The following is a 25,412-nucleotide window of genomic DNA, read 5'->3' on the forward strand; positions in this document are numbered from 1 at the left end:
TGAGGTCAGTACTAAGGTCAAAAGATGTCCAAGAAGAGTCAGAGGAGGCGGACGAACTAGAGTCCACCCACTCACAAAATCCATGTCTGAGGTTCATGGCGAAAGATTGAAAATGGAAAGAATGAGATAATAAATGGGGAAAAAAGGAAGGGGTGAAGTGGCAAGACCAGGATGCTGAGAGGAAAAAAGATGAGATGTCAAAAAATATCTTATGAAGGCAAAAGCTTTGGACGAAAACAAGAGGAGAGGTGGAAAACGCTTCTTAACTGGATGACTGGCTGCAAAGAGTGTGCGCGCCTCGTGATCCAAATTTTCCTCCTCTCTTGTGTCTCAGTGAAGTGCTTCGGTAAATAAGGAGACTAACACAAAGAGAAAAGACCAATCACAAGGAACACTAGACAAAAGAGATATGGTGATATGCGAAAGCAGGAAAAGAAAACCACTCAGGGACTAAAGAAGAAATGAGACTTTGAGATTGGGGAGCCGGAGGGAAACACAGGAACCCAGAGCTGCAGATGGTCCTGGCGAACACAGACAAAAGAGGTGCTTTCCGGATAAAGGTGCAGTCAGCTGCACTTACAAGGTGATAGCTCACATCTCATTACGTTCCATTTTAGCCCCTCGACAATTGTGTTATGTGGTAAGTTGATAGTAACAGCGCAGGATGGGAAATCAATCTGAGATGCGCAGAGAGGCTTAAACTGGTGGCTTCTGCGGCTACATGATAGCGGCAGGCAAGAGAGTGCTGTATTGGGTTGCACTGATATGTGGTTTATTACAAGTAGACTGATCCAGTCCAAATGCAATTAAGGTTCACCACTAAAACCCATTAGAACCATGATATGGGAAACAGGGGTTAGTCAGTTTCACACAGGTGCAAAGGGAGTAAAGAGCATAAGACTGCAGACAGTAAAGATACTCTGTTAAAAGTATATAGGAAGCCTTGATTAAATTTGTACCAAGGGTAAGTTCCTGTCCGTAGTCACCTCTATTCAGAGATTTTCAGCTGTGCCGCAACAGATTTAGGATGTGGATTAAAGTTGTTATACAATATGCATTTCCTGAAAGGGGAGCATGAAAGTTCGTCAGCAGAAATTCTTTAAAAATACAAAATATGCACAAATATGTCAGGTACACCGCAGGTTAGAGTCAAAGACTTTGATGAGGGCCAAACTCATGAAAACACATGAGTCAGAAGGATTGTTGAAAGCCAGAAAATCTGTTTTTTCTTTTTTTCTAAGTGAACATAAGTAGTAAAAAAAAAAAAGTGAAATGTTGGTGTCTCATAGTTAAACATTTATTCATGCTGATTAACTGATTTTATTTTCTCAAATCAACCAAATAAAACCTAAACTTTATTTAAAACTTATCTCATTTTCACACTTACCCCGGCTGCATCTAAAAGCCAAAGGAAAGAAACGATGGTAGTGGATTGGACACGAGAGAAATGTGGAGGTCCTTGTTGACAGTGTTGTGCAACTCCACCAGAAAACACAGAGGTTCAAGTTATAGCACGTGTATCAGTGTGCGTTCGCAGTCATGTGCCTTTTTCATGGCTTTAAAGGAACAACTGTGCCAAAATCTGTCCAACAGCTGCTTTAAGGAATCCTGAATGGTCTCACACGTTCATTGTGGTTACACGATGACCCGATCAGAATTAAATGGGCCTTCAAGCGTTCAGGTTCCCAACTCGCCCAACAACAGCATGAGAGCAAATATTCTGCATCCTAACTGCACACACAGAATAAATACACATATTTACTTGCTTCTGTCAGTTGGAGGAGAACGTCGACTCCGCTCCCGTGTACGAATCCAAATGCATTTAGTTTGTCTTGACATGACCAAAAACAGCCAAAGCAGAGCTCAACAATATGCCGAAAAACAGGGGGAAATAAAAAAGCTGCACAATTAAGACCGCATCTTATTCGTTTCACACTGATGCAAGTGAAAGCATCACAGATCAGGACTCTGAGCTCACAAATTAGTGCGCTAAAAAGGTCCTTTTTGGACAAAGTCATTGTGACAGTTTCTCCTGGCTTCAAGTTGTTAATCCTTTCTGCTCAGCTAATAGACTCAATATTAGATCCCCAAAGATAAATCACATACACTTGTATTGATCTTAATTAACTCGAGACAAGGCTGAATTCTACCCAACAATAGCAACAAATTAAATGTAATTAAATTCATGGGTTAGGGAGATATGGATGCATGCCGTGACTGTCTGACCCTCTTGTCTAAAAAGGAGACAAGAAATCCAAAGTATCTAATCAATTGAAGGCATAAAAAAGATGCTGCTGCAGGAGGGACTTTAGCTGGGCAGAAAACAGAATACAGATGAACTCAGAAGATGGTATCTATTCCTCTGAACAAGCTGCATGGATTTAGGTCAAGGAAGAGACGAGAAAGGGAAGAAAGCGCCAGCGTCTCCTTCAGTAAACCGGCCTCGGTTGTTTCATACTGTAGTGGGCCTCTGAAGCCGACACGTATGCAGACTCAGGGAAAAAATCCTCATGGAACTCGGCCAGAAACCTAAGAGAAGGGTTAGGAAAAAGAAAGTACAAGGAAGGGAAATCTAGTGAGATATTTACACAATTCAGCAAAGGTTTACGAGTCCGCTTGTCTAACTAAATATTCAACATGAGCCATTTATCGGATGGCAGCGTGGAGGTGAAAGCCTCACATGGAGCAAAAAAAACAGGTCAGAAAAGCATCTCAAATGTCACACCCTAGTTCACATCATCCTCTGATTTTCCTAGATGCCCCTGCCTCATTCCAAAAAACTCTAAGAGCCACTGCCCTCAGCATTTATTCCAGAGTCAAAGCCCCTTCATCTATCCCTGTACAACCAGCCGAAAATCAATCGCTGAAACAGACAGACGAGACGTGGGAATGACTGACCAACAGTCACAGAGGGGGAAAGTGAAAAAACCCTCCCTCCTCCCATCTAATCAGTAGCAGGGAAAACTAATCCGGAATCTTCTTAGTATCCGCTACTCGGCCAAATCCTCTAAATCTTGCCATCTCATCTTAGCTCCACCGGCCTTCCTAATCTTAATGCAAACAAATTATCCTCATCAGAGGACAACTTAAGAAAGAATAACAATCAAGACATCCTCGTGGGACACTAAAGGGAAAGAAGGCGAGCAAGAATTGCCTCTTCATTCTTTAATTACTCTCCATAAACGCAAACAGTTGGTTCACAGAGGTCCATTAAAGGTAACGCACATATTTCAACTGATACTTGTTAAATAGAAATATCTTAAGGACTCTGGCATCAGAAATTGAGGCAAGTATTGATCTTCACTGCTGCTAGAATAGTGACAACACAAGGCAAAACCGAGCAGAACGTGTGCACGCACACATGCGCACACCCTCACACTTAATCATAATCATTCTTGCACTGAAAAGGAGAGTGAGAGATCAACTGTGGCCAAATCCCAGAATGCACTGCACGCCAGTCTCTGCGACAGCAATCGTTTTTTGCCCGCTCGGCACAATCTGCCACGAGGCTGATTACAGAGTAAAAACACGCAGTCTTTCCCAAAAGACTTGGGCGCTTAAGCGTGCGGCCAGTGTCCTGCTGAGTCTCCGACGCCGTGAACACATCAATTAGATCCTCAGAAAACACGGCGGCGTCTTCTGCACTGAAAACAACCAACCCTCCGGGCTGCTGCAGAGGAGATTGCAACTGCAAAATTAATCTACTTTTTAAGCACCTCGCTCTTTGCAACCAAGTTATTGGTTGAGTAATATTCAATGAAAAGAGATGCACCAGTTGTTTCCAGTCCAGAGCCACTGAAAGGAATTAAAAGACCTTCTGCCCTCTGACCCCAGTACGGAGATGCTTTTCCAAGAGAAAGTGCTGATGCTCGAGACATTGGTATTCAATTTACACAGAGTGCTATGTTCAGAGCATTTCTGTCCCGCCTGGAGACAATAAAATGACATCTAATGAAGGCAATGCATTACATACTTATATGAAAGCTGCCAATTCTTCATGTTGCACACCACGCCCCAAACTCACATGAATACTAGCAATTTTCAAAATGAGCACCTTGTGACTTTTATTGCATGAAATGCTGAGTCCCACTTTAAACATTTTTCTGGAACAGTGCTAGAGTTAGCTCTCAGAGGCACGGCGAGTTCAGCTGCTGCTCTACAGAGCTGCCTGCTGGCCGGATCCGGTATCGCTTGTGTTTGATTAGAGAATGAAAGGACCTAAATCCCTCAGGTTTGGGACCGGCTGAACTGAAGATCGCTCGGGAGGATTTAAAGATTAGACTCCCGAGCTTGTGTAACGCCTACTCATCTGCCTCCCTCTAACACATGCTCTTTGTCGCTCCATCTCCGTCTCGCCTTCGTGTTTGCATTTATTGACCCGGCCTTTCTTTTTTGATTTAGCACTTCCAGGTAATTTTGATGTGCTGTTCTCAGGAATCTTTTAATCTCTTGCTTTTGTCTAATATGTATAAAGAGTCTATGAAAGGTGTGCTTAAGTTTCCTGGTTGATTTTCCTCCAGTTCAGCACTGGCACTTCTTATTAGGGTTTTAATGCTTAGCTAGGTCAGACCTTGGTTAATGAACCATGTTGGTTGTTAGCACATACTTTCAGCCCGAGAGCCTCAGATTTATTGTCTTGTTATTTCAATAAAACATCCTACCTTTCGAATGATTCATATATTATGTCTACCTTGCATGGACTTAACATAAGGGACACAATTATTTTGAATTATCATTTGTTACCTGAGAAAGAGTTCCAGGTGTTTGATCAGGGCACGAAGATTCCTCTCCGGGATTTGCATTTTTCCCAGGATCTCAGGAAGCTTCACTGGAAGAGAAGAGTTCAGCAAAGTTTGGTGCCTGACAAGCTAAGGACAAGATTACGGACAGAAATGTGACTGGAATGAAAAAAGAAACCAACCAAAAAGCCGCAGGAGGTGCTGTGATCCATACAGGTAGGAGGGCGGAGGAGGCTGGTCGTTCTGAGGGTAGTTGTCAGGAGTCAGCTTCCAGCTCAGAACCTGCTTGACAGACCAAAGGAAAATGCATTTAACAGACAAGTTTCATTAACTTAAGAGTGAAAAATTTATATTTCCTAAATAAAATGAGAACTAGACGACAATACATTCATTCAGAAACAGGTCAAATGTATATGTCCATATACAGGTGCACAGCAGGGTCTGACTCAATTCTTAAATCATCTCTCTACAATGAGGGAGGCCATTTATGTAACCAGGCTATTGTCCTTGAGCTAGACACTGTAATAGTTTGAGTAACAGCATGGTCATCACACTCTATGCCATCACCTCATTGAGCTCATTGTTTCTGCGGCTCTCCAGGCCGTAAAAAGGCCCACTTTGCTCTTTGCTTGGAGTCAAGGGCAACGGGGAAGATGAGCCACTGTGGACTGGAGTTTCTGGGTAAAGAGGGGTTCAAAAACAGGCTGGAGTTACAAAAAAATGTAAACATTTTCAAAGAAATCTTATTCATCTCTAGACTGCATCTGCACAACTGACGACTGAAACAGCAAGAACGTTTTTTAGTATATCACAGGAGGATAGAGGGAGGGTAGCACCATCTACTGGGCTAAACTTGTCATTACAAACACAAATACCAGTAACATCAGTGTAAATTATTGTGATGCAAGCCTAAACTTTAAAATAATAGGTGGATAATTTTGTCTTATCATACACAGCTGTGACTAATAACACTTCCGGCTCCAGAACAAATCCAGACAAGAGTAATGGAGCATAACGAGCTGAACTTACTTCTGTCAAGGTTGAGGAAGAACTTGGGTTGTGCCGATGTGTCGACCAACCGGCGTTTGAGCTGCGGGGATGCTGTGGCACTGCCTCCGCCTGTCATTACACACACCATCAGTCGGAAAACAGATCACAAATACACCCTCAACTTCTGGTAAAGTTGGGAATTTTTCTGAAATACAACAAAAACTTAAATCTGAAAAACATATTGAACAAGTCCAAAAAAAGCGAACATTCAATATGCTCAATGACTAACTTAATTGTATTTTGAAAATATAAAAAATAAATAAACTTGATGCCAGAAACACGCTCCAAAACAGTTGGAACAAAGTCATCTTTACTGTCATCTTCCATTTAATAACACTTGTTTAAACACTCAGGATGCTATGAACTGCAGTTTGTCTGAGAAATCTGTGTCCATTTCCTCCTGAATACAAGATTTCAGTCTGTAGTTTTTGTCCGAGTTTCCTCTTTATGATGCTCCATACATTTACAATCGGAGACAAATGTGGACTGCAATTTTGAAACATTCCCAATTCCATTAAAATCCGATTACCTCCGCTGCTTCCTTCAGCCGGCCGGTCACCGCCTGACGTGTTCCTGGTGGAGCGTCTGAGAGACTGAGACTGATAGGAGATACAGTCCATATCAGGGTGGCGCCGACGCTTTGGAGTGGGGGCTGGTGCGGTGGGTGTGGTGGCAGATGTGTCGCTCAGTGCTGGCTGGCTGTCTGTGGACTGAGGGGTAGGGGGGTTGTGTCCTGGTGGGCTCGGGCTGCGCTCTCGCTGGGCGCTTCAAAGACAGGGGGAAGACCAAAAAAACAAAACAGCTGTTCATTGGTTCCTGATACTGAATGCATGAAAGGATTTATCTCTGCACGCTTACTTGCTGGAGCAAGGCGAGCCTTCATTCATGGCCAGGATCAGCCTGGAGGAGCTGACCTTTTTGAACTGAGCTTGTTCGCAGGGGTAGAGGAGGATCATGGGTAAAGTGAAGTCGAAAGTGATCCTCAGACCATCCACCATTTCCTTACAAAGCTCCTCACTTAAAACAAACAAAAAAAAACTGTCATAGTTAATGCTGAGTGAGGCCAATTCACTCAAACACGTCATGTCACAACTTTACTGCTGCTTGACACTGAGGACAAACTTGATTTAAGAGAGAAGTTGGTCTGCTGTACACAACAATCTAACGGCTCCTCCATACACAGGACTTTCACTGAAGCTTACGTGCAAAACACGGTTTGCTGCTGATGAGTGAGAGGCATGCTGTGTCCATAGGCTCCAATATGCAACTGTTTTTTAAAAATGCTCAGACATACCTCTCGAAAAATCTGTGTAAAATAGTCATTGTGCAACTGTTATAAATTTGGATTGGGACTTGGTGAGGCAGCAGGCTGTGGTCTGATTGGGTTTTCCAGCAAACAGCTCTAAGCTACAGTGTTCTACATGCAATGTATACAAAAACAGACTGACATCATCAAAGAGAACACATCTAACCATCAACATTATTCATTTTCATTCACAGTACAGCCTCACTACCCCACAAAACTCCATCTAATCAGGCTAATCACTTTCATTCTTTCCAAACAGACCTGTTCAGGTCATTCCTGTCTTTTTTTTGTCCCATATCAGCCATCCCCAGTATGAAGACTAACCTCTTCTCTGGAGGAACTGGCTGTGGACTGCTGTTCTGTGTGGTGCTCTGCTGACGCCTGTACCTCTCATTGGCCATGAATGCTTTGTTGATGGCAAAGTGCTTGACGTACGACTCCAGGATGTGCACCACATTCGTCTGACAGGGAACCATGACAAGCTAAGGGAAGAAAAGCATGTGCGTTGCGGAAAAGCCTCGACTCAATTCCATTTAACCTTTATTCAGAATACCACCAAAACCCTCAAGATTGCTTTTTTTCCTCCGCTCTGTACCTTTTTCCTTTTGTTGATGTAGAAGCAGTCATCTTCCAGTTTCTTCTTCAGAACATCGGGGATGTTAATGTCCACATGAACAATCTTCTCTTCACACTCCCTCTTCACATTAATGTCTGGCTCAACCCTCTGAAACACAACCTGTTCATCTTTAGGAACCTGTAACTAAGAGACTAATTAGGCTGAAATATTCTGAGGATATGAATTCGACAATAAATAGATGATATATGTACACATACGTACCATTTTGTTGATGTCCTCTGAGAAGGTACTGTCCCCACTGTTTGAAGATTCAGGGTCAGTGTCGTCCCCTTCACTGCTCTCTGAAGTCGAAATCAAACCTGAACACACAAATATGGAAGGTTTAGTTTGATTGATAGCGGGGCTAGGAGAAGAAATAAAGACGCAGAGATTTCTCACAAGCGTCATCGCTGTCGTCCTCCTTAGGGAGAGTCTTCAGAGAAGATTTAGTACCAGACTGACGACGACGCCTCTTCGTCCATCCTTTCTTCTTCCTATGGCCAAAAAAAGAAACAACGCCCCCACTATCTGTGTCAGTCTTGTGTTTAGATAGAACAGACTGAAAGGTCAGGTCCACAACTCACAAGCAATGACTACACCTTCAGTTTAAATTACAGGTTTCATTAAGGTTCATAAGACTTTCTTCTTTTGGTTGATGATCAGATGTATAGACAACAAAGATTCTGCACTGAATTCCAGGGAGAAGGGGACTAAAGTAAAGCTGCACGTTCATTGTAAAGCTTGTTAACTGTCTTTGTGAAAGATTAGAATGTGAACTTACATGCGACCGAGAGCTTTGCGAGCCAGTTTACGTTGCAATTTACGGTTTTCCTCAGTGTCCCTTAGGACATGATCCTCTGCAGCCCAGCGGTCCCAGCTGCACAAAAACATCAAAGAATGTTGACTTTTTGATCAGTGTGACACATATTTCATAGAAAAGAGCTGTTTTGTAATAATTTGTTCTAAATGATTCTGTGAATGTTAAACTATAATTTCATCCATGCGCAAAATGCCAGCGGCTTAAAGACTACGTTAAAATGAATATCTATTGTGGTCTGTGCTGCCTTAATTTAAGGAGTCTGTTTGCTTTAATGAACAATAAATAATTGCAAATTATTGTTACCTTCTGCTCCAACCATTGAAGTGAATCAGGTACTTTGGGATTCGTCTTCCATGTTCATCTGTACCTATTATGACATCAAGGACCTGTAATGTGAACACAATAGTCGGTCAATATGTACAACAATGCTGAATCCTTTTGGCTTTGCAACTGATGTTACTGTCCATATATACAGCTTAAATTTTGTCTGTGGAATATTATGAGGTTAAGCACTAACTAACAGGTTAAATCCCTCCAGAGAACAACACAGGACTAGTATTGGAAACATGACATTTGTATAAGTAATCGAAGTAACTTACATATCAAGATCCTGCACATGCATTCATACTAGTCATTAGCACACGATGTAAAGCTAATGAAGACTAATGATAGCAATGAATTACCAAACTGTACTCATGCATAGGATGGAACAACAAAAATAATGGTTGGTTTAGGTATGTTTCACACACACTGAAAAAAATGCAAGTCCGGTCGTGGAAAATATATCTTTTACATATTATGCTAACATCTTGAGCACAGTCAATGCAAAACGCTAGCTAGCAAAAGCCACTTTTAATGGGTCGGTTCCCTTTAAATATCTCGCTAGTAGCGTTAGCTTGCTAGCTAGTAAGGGAAACACTGCGCACAAGAAAAAGTACACCCATACCCGGGTGGTGCATTTTTATTTTAGTTTTTACAATGAGAAATATAGCGTCTTCCTATATAGTAAACAAAGGCAATAGATAAGCACACAGCACAGATGTGTTGGTGGGTTTGTTTAGTCGGTTAAGTGTTGATGGTCGAAAGCCACCCAGCTCGTAATTATTTTTCTTCTCTAAAAAAAAAAAAATAAATAAAAAATTCATCTGACGTTTATTCGGATGATGTTATTCAATGCAGAAGTCATAGTTTTGACTAGAAATTCTTTTCAGACAGACTCTTATGCAACAGACTACCCAGTAACGTTACTTTTTAAAAACATGTCCTTCAGCCACAAACATGTAATCGAACGCACCCGGAAACTGTGCAAGAGAGTCCAGAAAAACGATATTTCATTTACACCCAATGATATTTCTCTGTGGCCTCAGTAACCCTAATGGTCCTCAAGCGTCCCTCACCTAGTGGAAACAGCCCCGCTTTTCCAAAATAAACTACTCCTTTGTACATAATTTAAACACCAAAAGGCAATTATTAGCTTGCTTATAATGTTACCTTTGCGTCATATAAGACTTTAGCCTTGGTAGGGTCGGGTTCAAAGCACAGGACTCGTTCTCCTTTGTGAAACTGATATTTAATTCCCCGCGAATTCATTTGTTCATGGCGACGTGTTGGAGAGGAGGCATCGATCGGAGCCTTAAAAAACTCCTTAACCCTTTCCTTTCCTGCAACGGGTCTCCCACTAAAACATTCAATGGAAGGATGGCGCTGTTGAGGGATAAACGCAATGCCTTCGTAATGGTGCTTTCAAAGACTGTATGAAATTATTACTTTTAAGACTGTGGGAAGAACGTTAAGCTGGATGTTGATGTAGACGGTAGACGTTTTGCGTAGTCGTAACTACGAGTAGAACGGACTTATTGCAAACCTGTAACTTTGAATACTCAATAATTTGAGTACATTTTACTTTATTAATTACCACAGCTTCGGGAATCCAATCCGTATTTCACATAAACTCGAAGGCACCATGAAAAGCGCAATTTTCTAAGTAGAAATTATCTTTCACGGACACCGTACTGACAGTGCAATTTAAAAAACTGGCCAACAGATGCCAGAATAAGCACAATTAGTTGGCGTGAAACTCAATTTAAGAATTAACCTCTAACCTTTTTGTGTTCAGTTAGTTTTATTTAAATTGAAGCCTGAATATTAGATTTTAGCATGTTATTGTATTGTGCCAAACTAAAACAATGCATTACTGGACACTAGCAGTGCAGAATTGTTTGTGTGGACCACATATTTGCACTTTTGCTTCAATTAACTGATTTTAGACTTATATTTTACTGTCTTACTAAAACAGAGAGTCACCTGTGTTCATTTAAGGATATATGACATGAAGATGTAAAATAACCACGGCAAAACTGTTCCAACTAAAACTTCTCTCTAACCGCAAAGTAAGCATCCCAGGGATCATTCATCCTATAGCACAGAAACACAAAACATGCGGTTTTGGTATTCACAACTCTGGGAAAGCCCCATCGCTTGAGGCAAAGTACAGTGAAAGAAAATTCACCATGTCTCAAAAATCTAATCTCCCCCATATTAGAACAATATGGTCACTCCTAAATATAGTACTGCATGGGAATAGTTCTATGTGCAGCAAGCTATAGAGACTTTTCATGAAAAGTTTGCAGTCAGGCAGGTACATTGCCATGGGATAAAAACTCCAAATGAAGTCACAGTATGCGTGTGTACATTTGTGGACATATTCCCATAATCTCAGAACTGAATCTCTTTAAAGGACCAGATTTATTTGCAGGAGAGCTGGATACATATGCTCTTTCCACAATAAATAGGCCAAAGTTAATTGTTCTTCACAGATAAAAATAGACTCATACAGAGTTCAGATGTGGGCCTTGAAGAGATTTGACTTCTTGTGTTCTTGGCCTTGCAACCTTTTCATTTAGGCCTATATTTGTCTGACGGGCTCAAACAATGAAATGCACACCGATTCCAGCAGGAAACAACGTCCCTGCAGCTGAAGCTGAATCTTGACTCATTTTGCTTAAAATGGTTTCAGTCAACGCTGCGCTACTATTGTATACCAAATATGGACAGTGTGTTTATAACCCTGAACATGACGGGCTGAAGTGTAGTCCTGCTGATTTACTTTCCCTCAATTTGACCCTGGATGTATCAGACATATTGTGACAGTCATGTCAATTGATGTCTGCAGCATATGTTTTCCTCAACATTCTTTTCAAATGGGAATATTTAGGTTTAAAAGCATAGTTTAAACAGTAGTTTAAAGCAATATTTCCTCTAGTGCAAAGTTTACTTAGATTGCTGTGTCTGTATTCCACTCCCTCCTTGTCTCATTTTGTCCCCCTCAGACTGTTTTTAGAAGGGGTCAAATCTATCGCAGTTGTTATCAGTGTCATGTCATGCTATGTTGTTTGTGTGCGAGTGTGTCATGCGGCTCGGCTTCATAAGCTCCTGTATCAGCTGGCCGGCACCCTCCTCTCCAGGCTCCTGCTGACTCTTTTCATTTTTCCTATACTTTCACACACAAGGCCACACATGCTTCTGTTTTATCTTCTGTCTCTGTGTCTTTCTTGCTCACACTCTATCCTACACAGCCACCTTAACACAGTCAAACTGCTGGTCTCTTCTACTGTATGAGCATCTGTGTAAACCAATGTCTGGCACACAGCCTCATGCACAGGTGTACAAAGAAAAGTGAGAGCTATTAATCCTACAGCTCACTTATTGTTTGGCTAATAATAGCACACAGGAGGCTTCACTGATAGGGCCGTTATTCCCAGACAGACAGGAGGATTAATGGGAGATGAGGATTAAAACTAGTACTTTCATCCCTTACTAAATCATGACCGTCTCTAAGCATGACCTACTGATTATTACATCTGTCCTTGCTTAATTGGTCCCATTAAAAAAATCTCACTGTGTATGAAGCTGTAGAAACATATAAAGAAAATCGGAGGAAATACAGTATGTAACAGGTCACATTACATTTTTATGCAAAAAAAAGGTAGGGATAACATTTCTAGTGACCTAAACCATTTTAGACAAAGTCCAGCATAAAAAAAACACATCATTCACACTGGTCAAATCTGGATTTATCTAAATTTATCTAATATTTTTTTCTGTTAGTGGTTATCTGTTGCCAAAAACAAACAAAATAACAAAATATATTTAAATATTTTTCTGGCATTTTCGTCCCATTGACAAAACTCAAAGGGACGAAAAAATGTGTCTAATAATTAAATCACACTGAGCAGGCTACTAAACAAAAATAGTTTTCTGAACCCCACCCCCTTAACACACACAAGCACATGTACACGCACACGCTCACACACACTCTCTCACGATGTTCCTTCGCTCCACTCCAGTTTAGCATTGATTAACATGCAGACGGACAGAGGAGGAGAGTAATAGAAGCACTTGAACCGTCTCCTTTACGCAGCGTCTCCAGCCAGATGCAGCGCTTTCCAGCTACCCATCAGCGTATGGTAAATGGACTTGTACTTGTATTGAACATCTGTCTAATGGGGCATCACTAAACGTGAGTCTTGTTTTGGGAGCTTTAGAGAGAGCTATTGATTGGCGCTGATGTGAGATCCAAAAATAAGGAGACATGTCAGCCGCGCAAGGACTTCTCAACAGCGTCTTCTCCTGCTCATCCCCTGCCTCCAAAGCCATTGCCAAGCGGAGGCTACGCCAGACCCGCAGCCTGGACCCTGCTATCATAAGACACTGCGACACCGGGACCGATGGAGTGAGTGGTGCCTCGTTTTTAGCAGCAGCGGCAGCCACTGACGCAGGTGCGCCGCCGGAGCCCTTATGTGTGAAACCTACTTTACGCACCAAGATTCCGACTTTAAAGGAACCAATTACCCCCTCGATCTCCTCTCCTTCCATACCCTTGGACGTCTCCCCATCCTCCAACTTCCACTTTGACTATGATATTGTGAAGCGTGCTAAAAGGAATACCGCCGGGGATTTACCGTTTATGGTGAGGGGAGCGCCGTCCGGAAGCACCGGCACGCTCTTTTCTCCGCGGAGGTGGCTCCAGAGGAAAGTGCAGCCGACCTGCCCTCATGCTTACGTTGTGTGGAAATCAGAGGTAAATATCCCAAAGCAATGCAATATTTTATCCTTTGTGATGATAATTCAGTCACATAACGAGAAACTATCACTTTTTGCTTTGATAAGTTCAGTGTTTTTTTGTTGTTGTTTGTTCTGTTTTGTTGTGTTGTTTTAGACTATTTCTTCACATGGTTAGTTTTCTGCCCCACGAGCACATGTGTAATTAAGTGGGCAAAGGGGTAGCAGCCAACTACTCCCACCTGGATTTTATTCTTTTATGAACCACGTCTCTCTTGTGGGAAAGCAAAATAAAATCCTACAGAGCATTTAAGGATTAAAATATTCCAACAAAAGGGGCAATGAAGTTCAGATGTTCCCCCCTATGCTGCCATGACTGGGTTGGTTGGGCTTTTGTCTTCATTTAAACTTCAAACTGAGTGTGAATGAGGGGCAGGCAGGTATGAAATCCCAACCAAAACATACTTGGGAGACTTATTTTAAGTGGGGGAGGTAGGGGGTGCTTTATAGGCTGCATACTTGGCATGAGTCCACATGCACTGGTGGAAAGGTATGATAATTTTCCTGATTCCTTTGAGGAGTTAGTCTCTTTTTCTGCTTATGTTTTATTATCCTTGCTCCCAGTATCAGGGTGCATGGTTGTACGTGCAGCAGCCCATGTGTGTGCCGATGCTAGGGTCCGAAGGACACATGGCAGCGGAGTCAGTTCTCATGACTGGGAGTGGTCACAGGGTCAAAACCACTTGGCCCCCGAACAGCTCTCCGATCATTTCCCATTACAAACAACATCCCCAGCTTCATCTCCATTTCAGTTTTCTTGCAGCGTGCCTCCCTTTATTTCTTACACACACACAAACACATCTCACTGAGCAGTTTCCCACAGCTTTAACTATTTTCCATGCAGTCCCCCTCCCCCCCTCCTGATAAGGCACACAGAGGCTCACATGAAGCCATCAGTTTGGAGTCATTAGTACAATCTGGACCGTGAAGTTATTGCACCTCTGAGTGTTTGTAAAAATACTGAGCCAAGACGTGTTGTTGGTGTGCTGGGATGTGTCTAACACAGCTGGGCGTGAAGTAAAACCCTGAAATTAAGTATAAACAAAGAGAAAGTCAGAAACAGAATGATCGAATAAAGCTGAAATGGGTTTATTATTTGCACATGTAGCGTGTGCTTCCTTAATAAGAAAAAAACCCCAAAACATTCTCTTCAACTACTTACAAGAGGAGTCAGATATAGCTGTAATCTACACACCAGCTCATTCTGTTAAAGCTCTTACACACCAAACTAATGTCAAGTGGGAGCTCGGACTAAAGGCCCCCCTGCTGCATCTCATGTCAACAGCATCTGGGAAAAAAAATAGCACTTGAACACACCGCAAAGACAACCTCCAACTCCCAGCTGGGACATGAGGTCTAAGAGGATAGACTTTGTAGTGTAGAAGGCATTACGGTCTATACGTTGTTAAAAAAAAAAAAAAAAAGAAAAGAAGTCAAGGAAGCAATGTTTACATAAAGTCAGGTCACTGGTAATTCAGTTTTTAGTATCCAACATAGTTCAGCCTACTAGCATTTGCATTATTAAGTCTACTGACATCACACCAGCAAAGCATCCGAAAACTGACTTTCTCACCAGTTAAAGCTGATAATTACTTCTTTCATGACAGTTTCACATAATACTGCGAGATGGCCTTCCTTTATGGAGGGATTTTTCTATCCAGGTTCCCAAGCTTTTGTTTTAATGAACTTCTCTGAAACTGTGTTGTTTCAGCGGAAATTAAAGGGTTCACATGCATTGTAAAGTTCTGCCAATGATCAGTAATGGCTTAACACACCCAATACGTTTCCATGCTTTTCATTCTACAGAATAAATTGAAATCAGATTTATATCAAAGCATGGAGCTGAGCAGATGTTGTAACAGCTACAGTTGACTACAGCCATTGTCTTAACTCTAATTATCACAGCATGGATGGACAAGCTTCAAATGTAGGTGCAAGTCAATGTATCACTATCCAAACATTTATGCAACTGAGATCCCATTGTAAATCATTTTCATGTACCCCACTGAATGTGTACGTACATGTGTGTGGGGCAAGCCATCCATATTGGTATCGTGTTATGCCTTTTTAAGGACTGAGACATGAACATGAGGCAGAGAGACAAATAGTGGGAAGGAGTAACGAAGAAGAGATGTAATGGTTTACACAAAAAGCGGAATCTGACAGTTTTACTGCCCAAGATTGCTTAATAGCTACTTGATGTTGATGTTGAAAGACCAACGACAGGAGACATCATCAGAAAGTACCTCCTGTAATGTTGCAGTAGAGGGGTCAGTGACTGGATTTGGCTGTTGGGAAGGTGTGAATTGGCTCTAAAGTTGAATATTACATAAGCACTTACTTACTTTTGCAAAACAGTACAAGCATAAAAACAGCCCGTGGTTTTACAAGGATATTGACGTGCGGGAATTTGTAACTTTAGCCTGTGAAGGATAAGCTGAACCTCCATAAAGCTTCTGACTTTTTTTTTTTTTACTTTACTTTGCTCGGATATGCACACAAACACACATGCACAAAGGCTCAGAGAGGAAACAGTGGTCAGCTAATTTAATCCTGGTTGTTTATGCAGTGCCAGAATGTTGACGTTGTACTTCTGTTTTTAGGCCCACTTACTGTAATGCTTTAAAGGATTAAGACTAAGTGATGAAAATATGTCCAAAATTAGATCTTAACCGCTTAAAAAAAGAATATTACTGAATGATTGATAACAGATGATTGAAATATGCTCAGCAGCTGGTCTTTGAGGACAATGTTTGGTGGTGTAATGTGCATCCATTTACAACCACTCTGAAATAGTTACACCCACCATTCCCCACTGACGGAAAGTGCAATAAAATAATGTAGTAAGACTCGAGTCTCAGCTGTGAAGGCTGTAAAATATATCAGCTTTCAGAAACTGATGGCATAAGAGTTCATATTTGATAGACTTAACCAAACTATGGTCATCACAACCTGGAAGTATGAGAATTCCTCAGTTTATATATGACTTTTTCAGGAAATTGGAAATACAAAAGTTGGCTTTTTCAGATGCTTTCAGAGCTGCTCAAAACCATCTGGAATCCTGCGCCCAGTTTTAAGTGTTTATGGAAGGTGTCAAAAGAGTTTGCCCTTTCATCTTCTTCTGGAAAAACAACATTTTAAGAGACAATTGCCTACACGTGGTTGTTACCATTCTTAAAATTCTCCCTTGGCCCTCATGCTGATTTATGTTTATGCACCATTGCTGAACTACGTCAGAGTACTTAGAGCTCGGAGAAAAAGCAGAGAAGCGCACTCTGAAAAGGTCTAAACAGTCATTTGCTGCTTTCTAATGATCACTACATATGTATTCTTATTCTTTTTGCTATGTTAGAGTCAAATAGCCACGGCTTTGTATTGCAGTGTTGCTTGCTCAGTCAGTCAGCCACTTTGGTAGAAATAAACACATGTCATCAATAGATTGCTATGGAATTTTGTGCAGATTGCTTGAATATGGTTAATTTGTCCTTATTGTCTATTAAACACGGTTAGGTCCGGGAAAACACCATGGTATCACTATAGCAATGGGAAACATATGGATAAAGTTATAGAACAGCCATGGGTAAAAGAAATGTTGACTTTCAGTTGGAAAAAAAAAACAACTTCTTTCATGTAGAGCAGATTAGTTGGCAGAGTTAATGATTTCTTGCCCTAATCAAGACGTTTTGGTGCATGAACTTAAACAGTGACTGAAAATGAAAGTGATAAGAAAGAAATTATGTCTCAGATTGGCTAAAGGTTTTTTATTGGGGTCAAACCTCAGTCAGAAAATGGCTGCATTGGTTGACGTCTAAATATTTTGTTGATCCCTCCATCCACTTCAGCCTCCTCTATATGCACAGGCAGAGGAGCAAGTTACGTGGAGCCTCTCTGTGAAACAAACTGATGCAGAATTGACGCGGTGCATGTACCCACAATGTAGAATTTGCTCAAACCTTTGTGAAATTTGTTGGGTTTAAGTTGTTTTACATTGCGGAAAATCGGCTCTGCTGTTGGCTCTGTTCTGAGTGTTTTTTAGCTGTAGCCTGCCCATCAGGAAAGCTTCTCATTCTTCAAGCAGAGGGTGTTCTGACCTCTGTCATCAGCAGGCAAAACTGACTCCTCCTCGTAAACACTTCACACAGAAACTGAAAAACCCCTTTCACTCTTGATGCAAAAATACATCAAAAGGTATTTTGTCTTACAAAACAATCACTACTTAAAGAGGTGTTTTAAGCATTTTTCAGAAGTTGCTGAAATCATATCATTTGCACCTCCTTTAACTGACAAAATGTTCCTTTCAAAGTAACATTCACAAATGTTGCTAATTAAACAACTACCAGGGTGTACATTGGGCTCCAGGAGCCCAGTGTACATGAGACAGTTTGTCAGCTACGATACGAGGTAGAATTTCCTGTTCCACATAAGTACATTATGTTTTGAAAGCGTCCCCCATAAGGTATGCAAAATATCTAATTAAAAAAGCATTTGTGCGTCATGCTCTCTGGAGCATTTCGAGTTAGAACCGCTGCACATGTTTGCCATTGCTTATGCTGCAAACCATACAAGCTGGGGAGCTGACACAGGCCATGGCTCTGTGCCAAAAGCCTGCAAGCCCCCCCCACCCCCTCACACACACACACACACACACACACACACACACACACACACTCACACACACACAAAGTGGTCCACATTTAAATGCCTATAACAAGAATAACAAATGGTTAGGGGATTTTTAATGTATCCAACAAAGCCTACAGCAAAGCAACAAATGAACAGATTTATCTATTAAAGGTGCAAACTGTCTGACAACTGAAGACTACCCAAAGACTGGACTATCCACAATCTCATAATGAATGCTCAACTGAAAACAGTGCATGGAATATGAAACACTTATGGAGCATGGCAGCTCTGTTCAGCCTGAATAAATGATGAAAGCTAAAATTTCCAGGAAACGTTGCAAGGAAAATATACCTCATGCCATGACTTTCACGATGCTAGATCATATTAATTAGATCAACAGCTCAGATGAAAATGTAAACTGAAACAGAAAAAAAAAAGCAGTACGCTGTGGATGCATTTATGAGCAGCTGATACTTGGACATGCCCTAAGAAACAGAAATGCTTGAACTGTTGACCCTAAGTGCCATTCATTTTGCCTTTCCTCCCTCATTTCCTCCCTATTTTGCCTCAAAATGATGAGGCTGCGTTGGAGGAACAAGGCCTTGATGGGCTGACATCTCTGGAATGCATGCAGCAAAAATACACAGTAGAAAAAAAAAAGAAAGAAAAAAGATCAGTTTTGGGCAGTTCAGCCAAGATTCGTAAAGCCTCACAAACATGGAGATGCAAATTCCTATGGTTTGAAGGTTTTTGCAGTAACTGACAGAGCTAATAGATCATAATCTAGATCTAGGAGTCGAATGTGGGATGTCATCACGCTGTTGTAAGAGCCCCCATCAAAACAGTGAAAATGTGATGAAATACAGGTTGATTTTCTTGGCTTGGAAAGATCTGTAACTGTTCACAGATGTTTTAAAGCTGGGTCTCCCACCCAGCATCCTGAATCAGGTTTGAAAGAATTCTGTTGCAAGTATTATTGTCTAAAAGTGATTTAAAGATCCTTTCTAATGTGGTATTGAAGAGCAAGCAGTACAAATGTGTTTATATACAAGGGAAAGATTCCCAGTTGGTTGAGTGGCTAAAGAGGAGGAGAATATAGCCGCACCAATGGAGTGGTTATAGTATGGATTTTCTTTTTTCTTTAGAATGATTTCTACTTGGTGATGATGTAGAATGATGCTTTCTCTTGAAGCAATGCCCTGCTCAATCAAAGGCTTTAGCTAAATGCCTCATGCTGCCAAACACTCCTGGTTAGACAACCTCTGCAACATCTTTCTGTACAGTTCCCCTCCTGGGAGAAGGTCTGGATGTATGTGTTTGGGTCTGCACGGGGCTGTAGTTTGATTATGGCGCTTATTAAGTTTGATGGGCCTGGTTGTAAACATGGCACCGATGGACAGGAAGTGACTGCAATCATAAGAGATAATATAACGTAAGTTATATTCAACATTTCAGCTTTCTCAGCTGATATAGTCTTTACTTTTGATTGGTCTAGTCTGGTTACTCTACTTAAACGTAGATCTTTGTTACATATGACTGAAACCTGTCATCTCCTTTTTTTTTAAAAAAAAGTGTAACAGTAAGACAAAGTACATTTTATTTTTAAAAAAAAATCATGAGTGGGATTTATAACGCAAGTGAATTATGGTACAGGCAGTTGTATTAGCTTTGGAAGAAAGGAAGATAGAATTAATGTAATGGGATTTCAAAAGAGTCAGACGGTAACAGATTAAATTTGGCCCGGGCTCAGCCAAGGAACTTCAGAGGGTGCTTAACTTTCATTTCACACTTTTCTCACAGTTAAAGGCATTCTGAGCCACCATTGCCCATGACTGCTTGCAAACACAACCCTCAGAAATTGGCCCCTTCTTTCTGATTTTGCTGGCCCCCAACTTTGCAAATTCAAGAGCTAACAGGGCTAACAGCATGAGCAAAGCCCAATGTTTCACTTCCTTATTGATTCACAGCCGTTATGTGAAGCATATAAAACCCATCCACTTCTGCACGCCTCCAGTTCTCGGTTAATGGCTTTACCGAACAAAACGGCAAATCCGGTCACTTGATATTCAAACGTACTCAAGACCCCAGACAGCCAGACAGCTGAGAGACAGGTGGGTGGAAAGTTAAGGAGGAGGAAAAGTATGTTGCCATCATAATCCAAAATGCTGATATGAATTGTAGGTGTAAGATTTTAGTCATGTTTCCTCCGTGAAATAATGCGTTTAGCAAGCTGCTCAGCTCAAGCTAAAAATAAACTAAAGCAAGCCAGCTGAAAATCTTTCAGCCCCATTAGGACATTGGCGTTTTACACTATGGCTAGAAGACAGATATAATATTCACAAATTAGCCTGTCTTTTAGCTTTGCTTCTCACAGGAACAAGACTTCATTTAATCTTTGTTCATTAACCTTTTTTCATGCTGTCCTTTACACAGACAAATTATAGGAGCAATAGAGGGTTGACGAAGCACATTGGACAATATTTTTTGTAATATGTTCACTTTCAAAGATGGTTTTCAAAAATCGTTTTGACTGAAATCTGAAGGGACATGGCATATTTCTGCAATATTGTAAAGTGTGAATCAATTCCTGTTAATGTAATGATTGAATAACTTTTCTCTTCATATTTCTTTATAATTATCATTCTGTCCTTTAGTGGCAACAACATCATTCATTTGGTTGACAGATTTACACAAAAAGTGCACCTACAGAAAAAAAATGACAGTAATCAGCTTCATAATGATTGCTTTGAAGACCAGAGAGATGTGTAACCTTGGCTTATTTACAGTTTCTCACATCATTTCAGTCAGGCCGCACACCCACTGCAGCCCTAAAACCACAGAGCCACCTCCGGATAACAAATCCCAATTTAACTGACTGGCAATTTGGGTCTCCCCAGACAAAATCACATTAATATATTCTAGCAGTAGATAACACATGGGCAGCGGTGGATATATGTCAGAATAGTACTGTTTCTTTTGGGGGGTTTTCGCAGCTTTGTTTTTAAACTTAAAAACATATCATGAGATAAAACATAGAAGTAATAGTTATGTTTGGCGAATATGCTGTTCACAGTGTACCCTTTTTACATAAAATATAAATTTCTTGGGTTCCTACTTTTTTTGGGGGGGGGGGTCCTAATTAATAAATCATCTTTATTTGTGTTTGAAATTAGGAATACGCTACCCTCATTGTGTTTACCTCCATCGCCCTCTTCATGTTTCATCTTGTGAAGTATTATCTTACCTTTGTGCCATAAACTCATCAAACAAATTGAATAGCACAGCACTCATTGTTAAATCTAGTTTGGAGGGCATTGAGAGATGGAATTCACTGGTGCAACAGAGGGAACCTCAACATTCTGTGCAATGTGTGTGAAAATACGTTTTGTGCCGTGGCTCATTTGTGCACGGACACACGATACCTCACAGGGCAATTTTTTGACAAGTTTCCATGATACGCTGCTGAAAAGAACCATATGAAACAGCAGGGTTTGTGTGGCACTGTTTTGGTTTAGCAATCTCACATCTCCTTTGGGATGTTTTCTCAACAATGTAGGAAAAGGGAGCAGCTTGAAATAGAGACAGCTGAAAGGTAAACATTAATTTCCGTAGTCAGAATCTTTATGTCTGTTGCAGATTAAACCTCTCCTTTAGTGAGAAAGCAGCAGTGTTAAGTTACTTTCTGTGTAGTCGAATGTACTTTTGTGTATGTGAGTGAATGATCTAACTGTGCGCTTTCTCGTCTGAAGGCAAAAATGTCCGTCTCCTTGTGCATTTCCTTGTGTGTCACTAATGCTCCCTCTAATGTGGATTTTAATGGGCCAGAGGTGAAGCCCAGATAAGATTCTTTCACAAATGCAAAAGTTTGTTAAGTTTACAACTTCCAATTGAGATGACCGCTTGGTCAGTATAAACTGTGGTGATATGATACTTATGCTGGGAGAGGATGTTTCGCAATGACTCAACACACTGTGTAATCTTGGAACAGAAACATGGATGCTGACAAAATGGTTGGATATATTAGTTACCCCACAGTTGTGTTCCTACACATCGACTCTCCACCGCTGCTTGATACTGCCTCACATCAACACTTGCAACTTTTGAAACTACATGTTGTTTATTATAAAAGGAGGAATATAAAGGAGTTCAGGGTGGTTGTTAGCAACACAAATGAGTGCTTTACATTTTAGCAGTGATGACACTACTGATGGATGCAAGTGTGAGGCTGCGGCATTAATTGCAGTATACCACCCATCTATAGTCCTGTGGAAAAGTCTTGTGTCACCACTTATGTGCTTCCCAGGAGCCAGACTTTGTTGTGATGTTTTAAGTGGTCTGAAGAAATAGTTCTCCACGCTTCTTTTTTGTAAGTTAAGCCATTTAACACTGCCCTATGAATCACTAAAGCATAAAAAGGCCCTTAACTCAGTTGATGACACAACACAGACAACTTAGCAAAGAGACCGTTTCAAAATCCATCTTTGGAAACTTAATTCATTACAGCATGAACCGAAGACATATCATTTGGTCAAATATCTTCACTGGCATTTGCAAAGAATACCAGAAAGTGAAATCCCCCCCAGTTCTTAGACATTGTGACACAACTATGCTCACAGTGTAATCCACTGGAGAGTTTCTCTCAGCGATACAGCTCAACAAATCAAACTCTTATCACTCTATCTTTGAATTTCCCCGCACGGTAGATGAATAAAAGGACTTTCAAATCTATTCTATATTGCACAATCATGCTACATGTATTAGAAAATATGCAAAGTCAGATAATCTGTGTAGAGAAGGTAAATACATGACACCCAAGAACAAATCATGTCATTAATTAACAAGTCATTGATAGGCTTCAGCCACTTCCTTGATAGAACAGAACCTACAAGTAACTGAGGCTGGGTTGATCACAGCTGCCGGGATTATTTGAGACACTGAAAAGTGGAAAAATCTCTAAAGCTCCATTTTCTAGGCTCACAAGGGTGAGGAATCCTGCTTTGTAAACAAAACCCAAATGTGGTGCAGGCACAAAAGAAGTCTGAAAATGTATTTTCTTCCTCAAAACTACTTTGTTCTTTTCTATGCGACCTGCTGAAGATGATAGCAGAGTATGACTTAGCTCAGCTGAACTACACATAAAGTATATATCAGTATGATAAAGTGATTATAGTTGTGGTTGTATGTTTAGAACTTTGGTTGGAACATCCTACCCTTTCTTCTTTTTTATATTACCTGCTATGTCAGTAACGTCAGCCCATTCCTCAATGTAGAGGGCACAGTGTCACCATCACCTGCCCTCCAGTAAGACTTGGGTTTTCATAGACTTCTGTAAGGTATGAGCTCCAATATGAGAGTAAGAAAGATGTTTTTCTGAAGTTTTTCTGCCCTGATATTTAGCTCAGGTTTGCTGTAGTTTGAATGTGTGTCTATCAGGAAGGGCTGTATGCGTACATCAATGTTATGAAGACATATCAACATGTTCATATCCTGCCCCACTGCTGAAAAATGAGCCCAAAGGAATAAAATCCAATTTTGCTTTTTGATTTTATCAAGCTCTGCCTTTTTACCCGACTATTGATTTCTGAGACTTAATTTGAAACTTGAGTTCAGCGAAAGACATCTTGCTCGCTACCCACGTATCATGAACTAGCTCTTGTTATCTCTCAGAGCCAATATCCCATTGACTCCTCTTCTCTTTAGTACGTTTTGATTACGTATATGTACTGCAGAGTATTTTACATGTGTCATGGCTCACTATGCCTACCTATTAATGAATAAAACAGTTACTTGCTGTGGTTGGTAGGGATGAACTGGAAGTTCCTGCAGCTTTTAGAATGAATACCTGTGCATGCATGTGTTTGACTTTAAGTGTCTGCTGATCAAATACCTCAACAACTAGTTTAAATAAGCTATGGATTTGGGGAAACAATGAATTTGCTCGGCGCGTCTCCTCTGTTATGTGTGTGTGACTGAGCCTCTACGAGTTTGGTGTGGAGGAGGGCGCTGAGTTAGGGAATTATTCATTTGGAATTCCAGATTAGAGCTATATGCAGACGCCGCAGGGCTGGCTACTGACCCCCCAGCTCCTCTTCTCTCTTCTTCGTCTGGTTTTATTTTTCTCCTCTGAAATTGGCTCGTTCCCCTTCACTTTGTTGACTTACTTTTACACTTTGATGACTTTTTCCTACTTATTATTTACAAAAGTCCAACTTCCCCAAGGGTTCAATCTTTTAACCATAGATTAGCTATTTCACCATCCTTAGGACAAAAACAACATGGCCATGGAGCACTAGTAGGTTCCCAAGAACCAGTTCATCTCTTCAGCCATAATCAGGCCTGGATTTGAAGATTACGATCAGTAAATATTTCATGATTAACTTATGAATTGGCTGTCTTCGTTGGAGACTTTGTTGGTTTTCAGATTTAGGCACTTTTTTTTTTCCTTTTTGGCCTGTAAAAGGTAAGAAAAAACTGCATATACAATGCATTCACTTCATAACCCAAAGATAAGAAAGAGGACAAAACAACAGATGCAGTGACTAACAGAATAGGGGTTCAGACAAGAAAGACTTGATTCACTTCAGGGTGAGCCATTCTTCCTGCATCCTATCCCATTGGCTTTTAACACATTTCTCCAGCCTGGTGTGTTTGGAGTCACCATGAACTGCTGCGTGTAAGCTCAAACAATTGGCTGAACTTGGGATTTATATAGAAACGACTGATGGAAGTGATATGTGGCAGAGGCCCACATGAACAATTCTATTCTCTATCCCTGCCTACTGCAGAATCATTAAAGTGACAACCTGTGGAGTAAGTTAGCAACATACATCAGCTAGTTTCTTCTAAGCTTCCTTTAAGGGTATGTATGAATCAGATGTTAAGTCATACAACGGAAGAAACTTAAGAGACACTTATGCAGTTACTACTGATGGATCTGTCATAAACTAAACATAAACTTTGTGACTGTCTGTCACAGAGAGCAAATCCTTGACATCCAAGGATACAATATGTCCCCAAACTGGGGAAAGAAAAGGATTTAAACTGGAGCACTTTCTCCAACCTCTATTCACTCATTTGGCCACCCCCACAAATCAGTCACACAGTAAGGAAGCAAAACAGAATGAGACAAGCAATTTA

The 25,412-nt window shown here is 40.9% G+C and overlaps 1 protein-coding gene and 1 long non-coding RNA gene across 4 annotated transcripts in view; one reads left to right on the forward strand and one right to left on the reverse strand.

Annotated features, from left to right (window-relative positions):
* The window catches only part of LOC140272883 (uncharacterized), an 858,120-nt gene that overhangs the window by 267,826 nt on the left and 564,882 nt on the right, over positions 1–25,412 (forward strand). The window lies entirely within an intron of this gene.
* LOC140271782 (MSL complex subunit 3-like) lies at positions 1,287–10,243 on the reverse strand. Of its 3 annotated transcripts, none has more exons than XM_072367242.1 (14): positions 10,023–10,243; positions 8,835–8,917; positions 8,493–8,588; positions 8,111–8,205; positions 7,934–8,031; positions 7,691–7,849; positions 7,483–7,577; positions 6,648–6,806; positions 6,319–6,554; positions 5,769–5,858; positions 5,307–5,416; positions 4,922–5,021; positions 4,744–4,828; positions 1,287–2,529 (listed from the first exon to the last, which is right to left on the reverse strand). In XM_072367242.1, exons 1-14 carry the CDS (start codon positions 10,119–10,121, stop codon positions 2,430–2,432), a joined length of 1,605 nt encoding a protein of 534 aa, XP_072223343.1. In that variant the 5' UTR covers positions 10,122–10,243; the 3' UTR covers positions 1,287–2,429. The 3 variants fall into 3 exon arrangements, with proteins under 3 accessions (XP_072223343.1, XP_072223219.1, XP_072223289.1); XM_072367118.1 differs by having other exon boundaries at positions 1,289–2,529; positions 7,420–7,577; positions 10,023–10,242; XM_072367188.1 differs by having other exon boundaries at positions 1,290–2,529; positions 7,420–7,577; positions 7,691–7,819; positions 10,023–10,241.

This window comes from Leuresthes tenuis, unplaced genomic scaffold (genome assembly GCF_036924035.1).
Source record: "Leuresthes tenuis unplaced genomic scaffold, fLeuTen1.0.hap1 SCAF_1, whole genome shotgun sequence".
In the NCBI taxonomy this organism is placed as follows: Eukaryota; Metazoa; Chordata; class Actinopteri; order Atheriniformes; family Atherinopsidae; genus Leuresthes; species Leuresthes tenuis.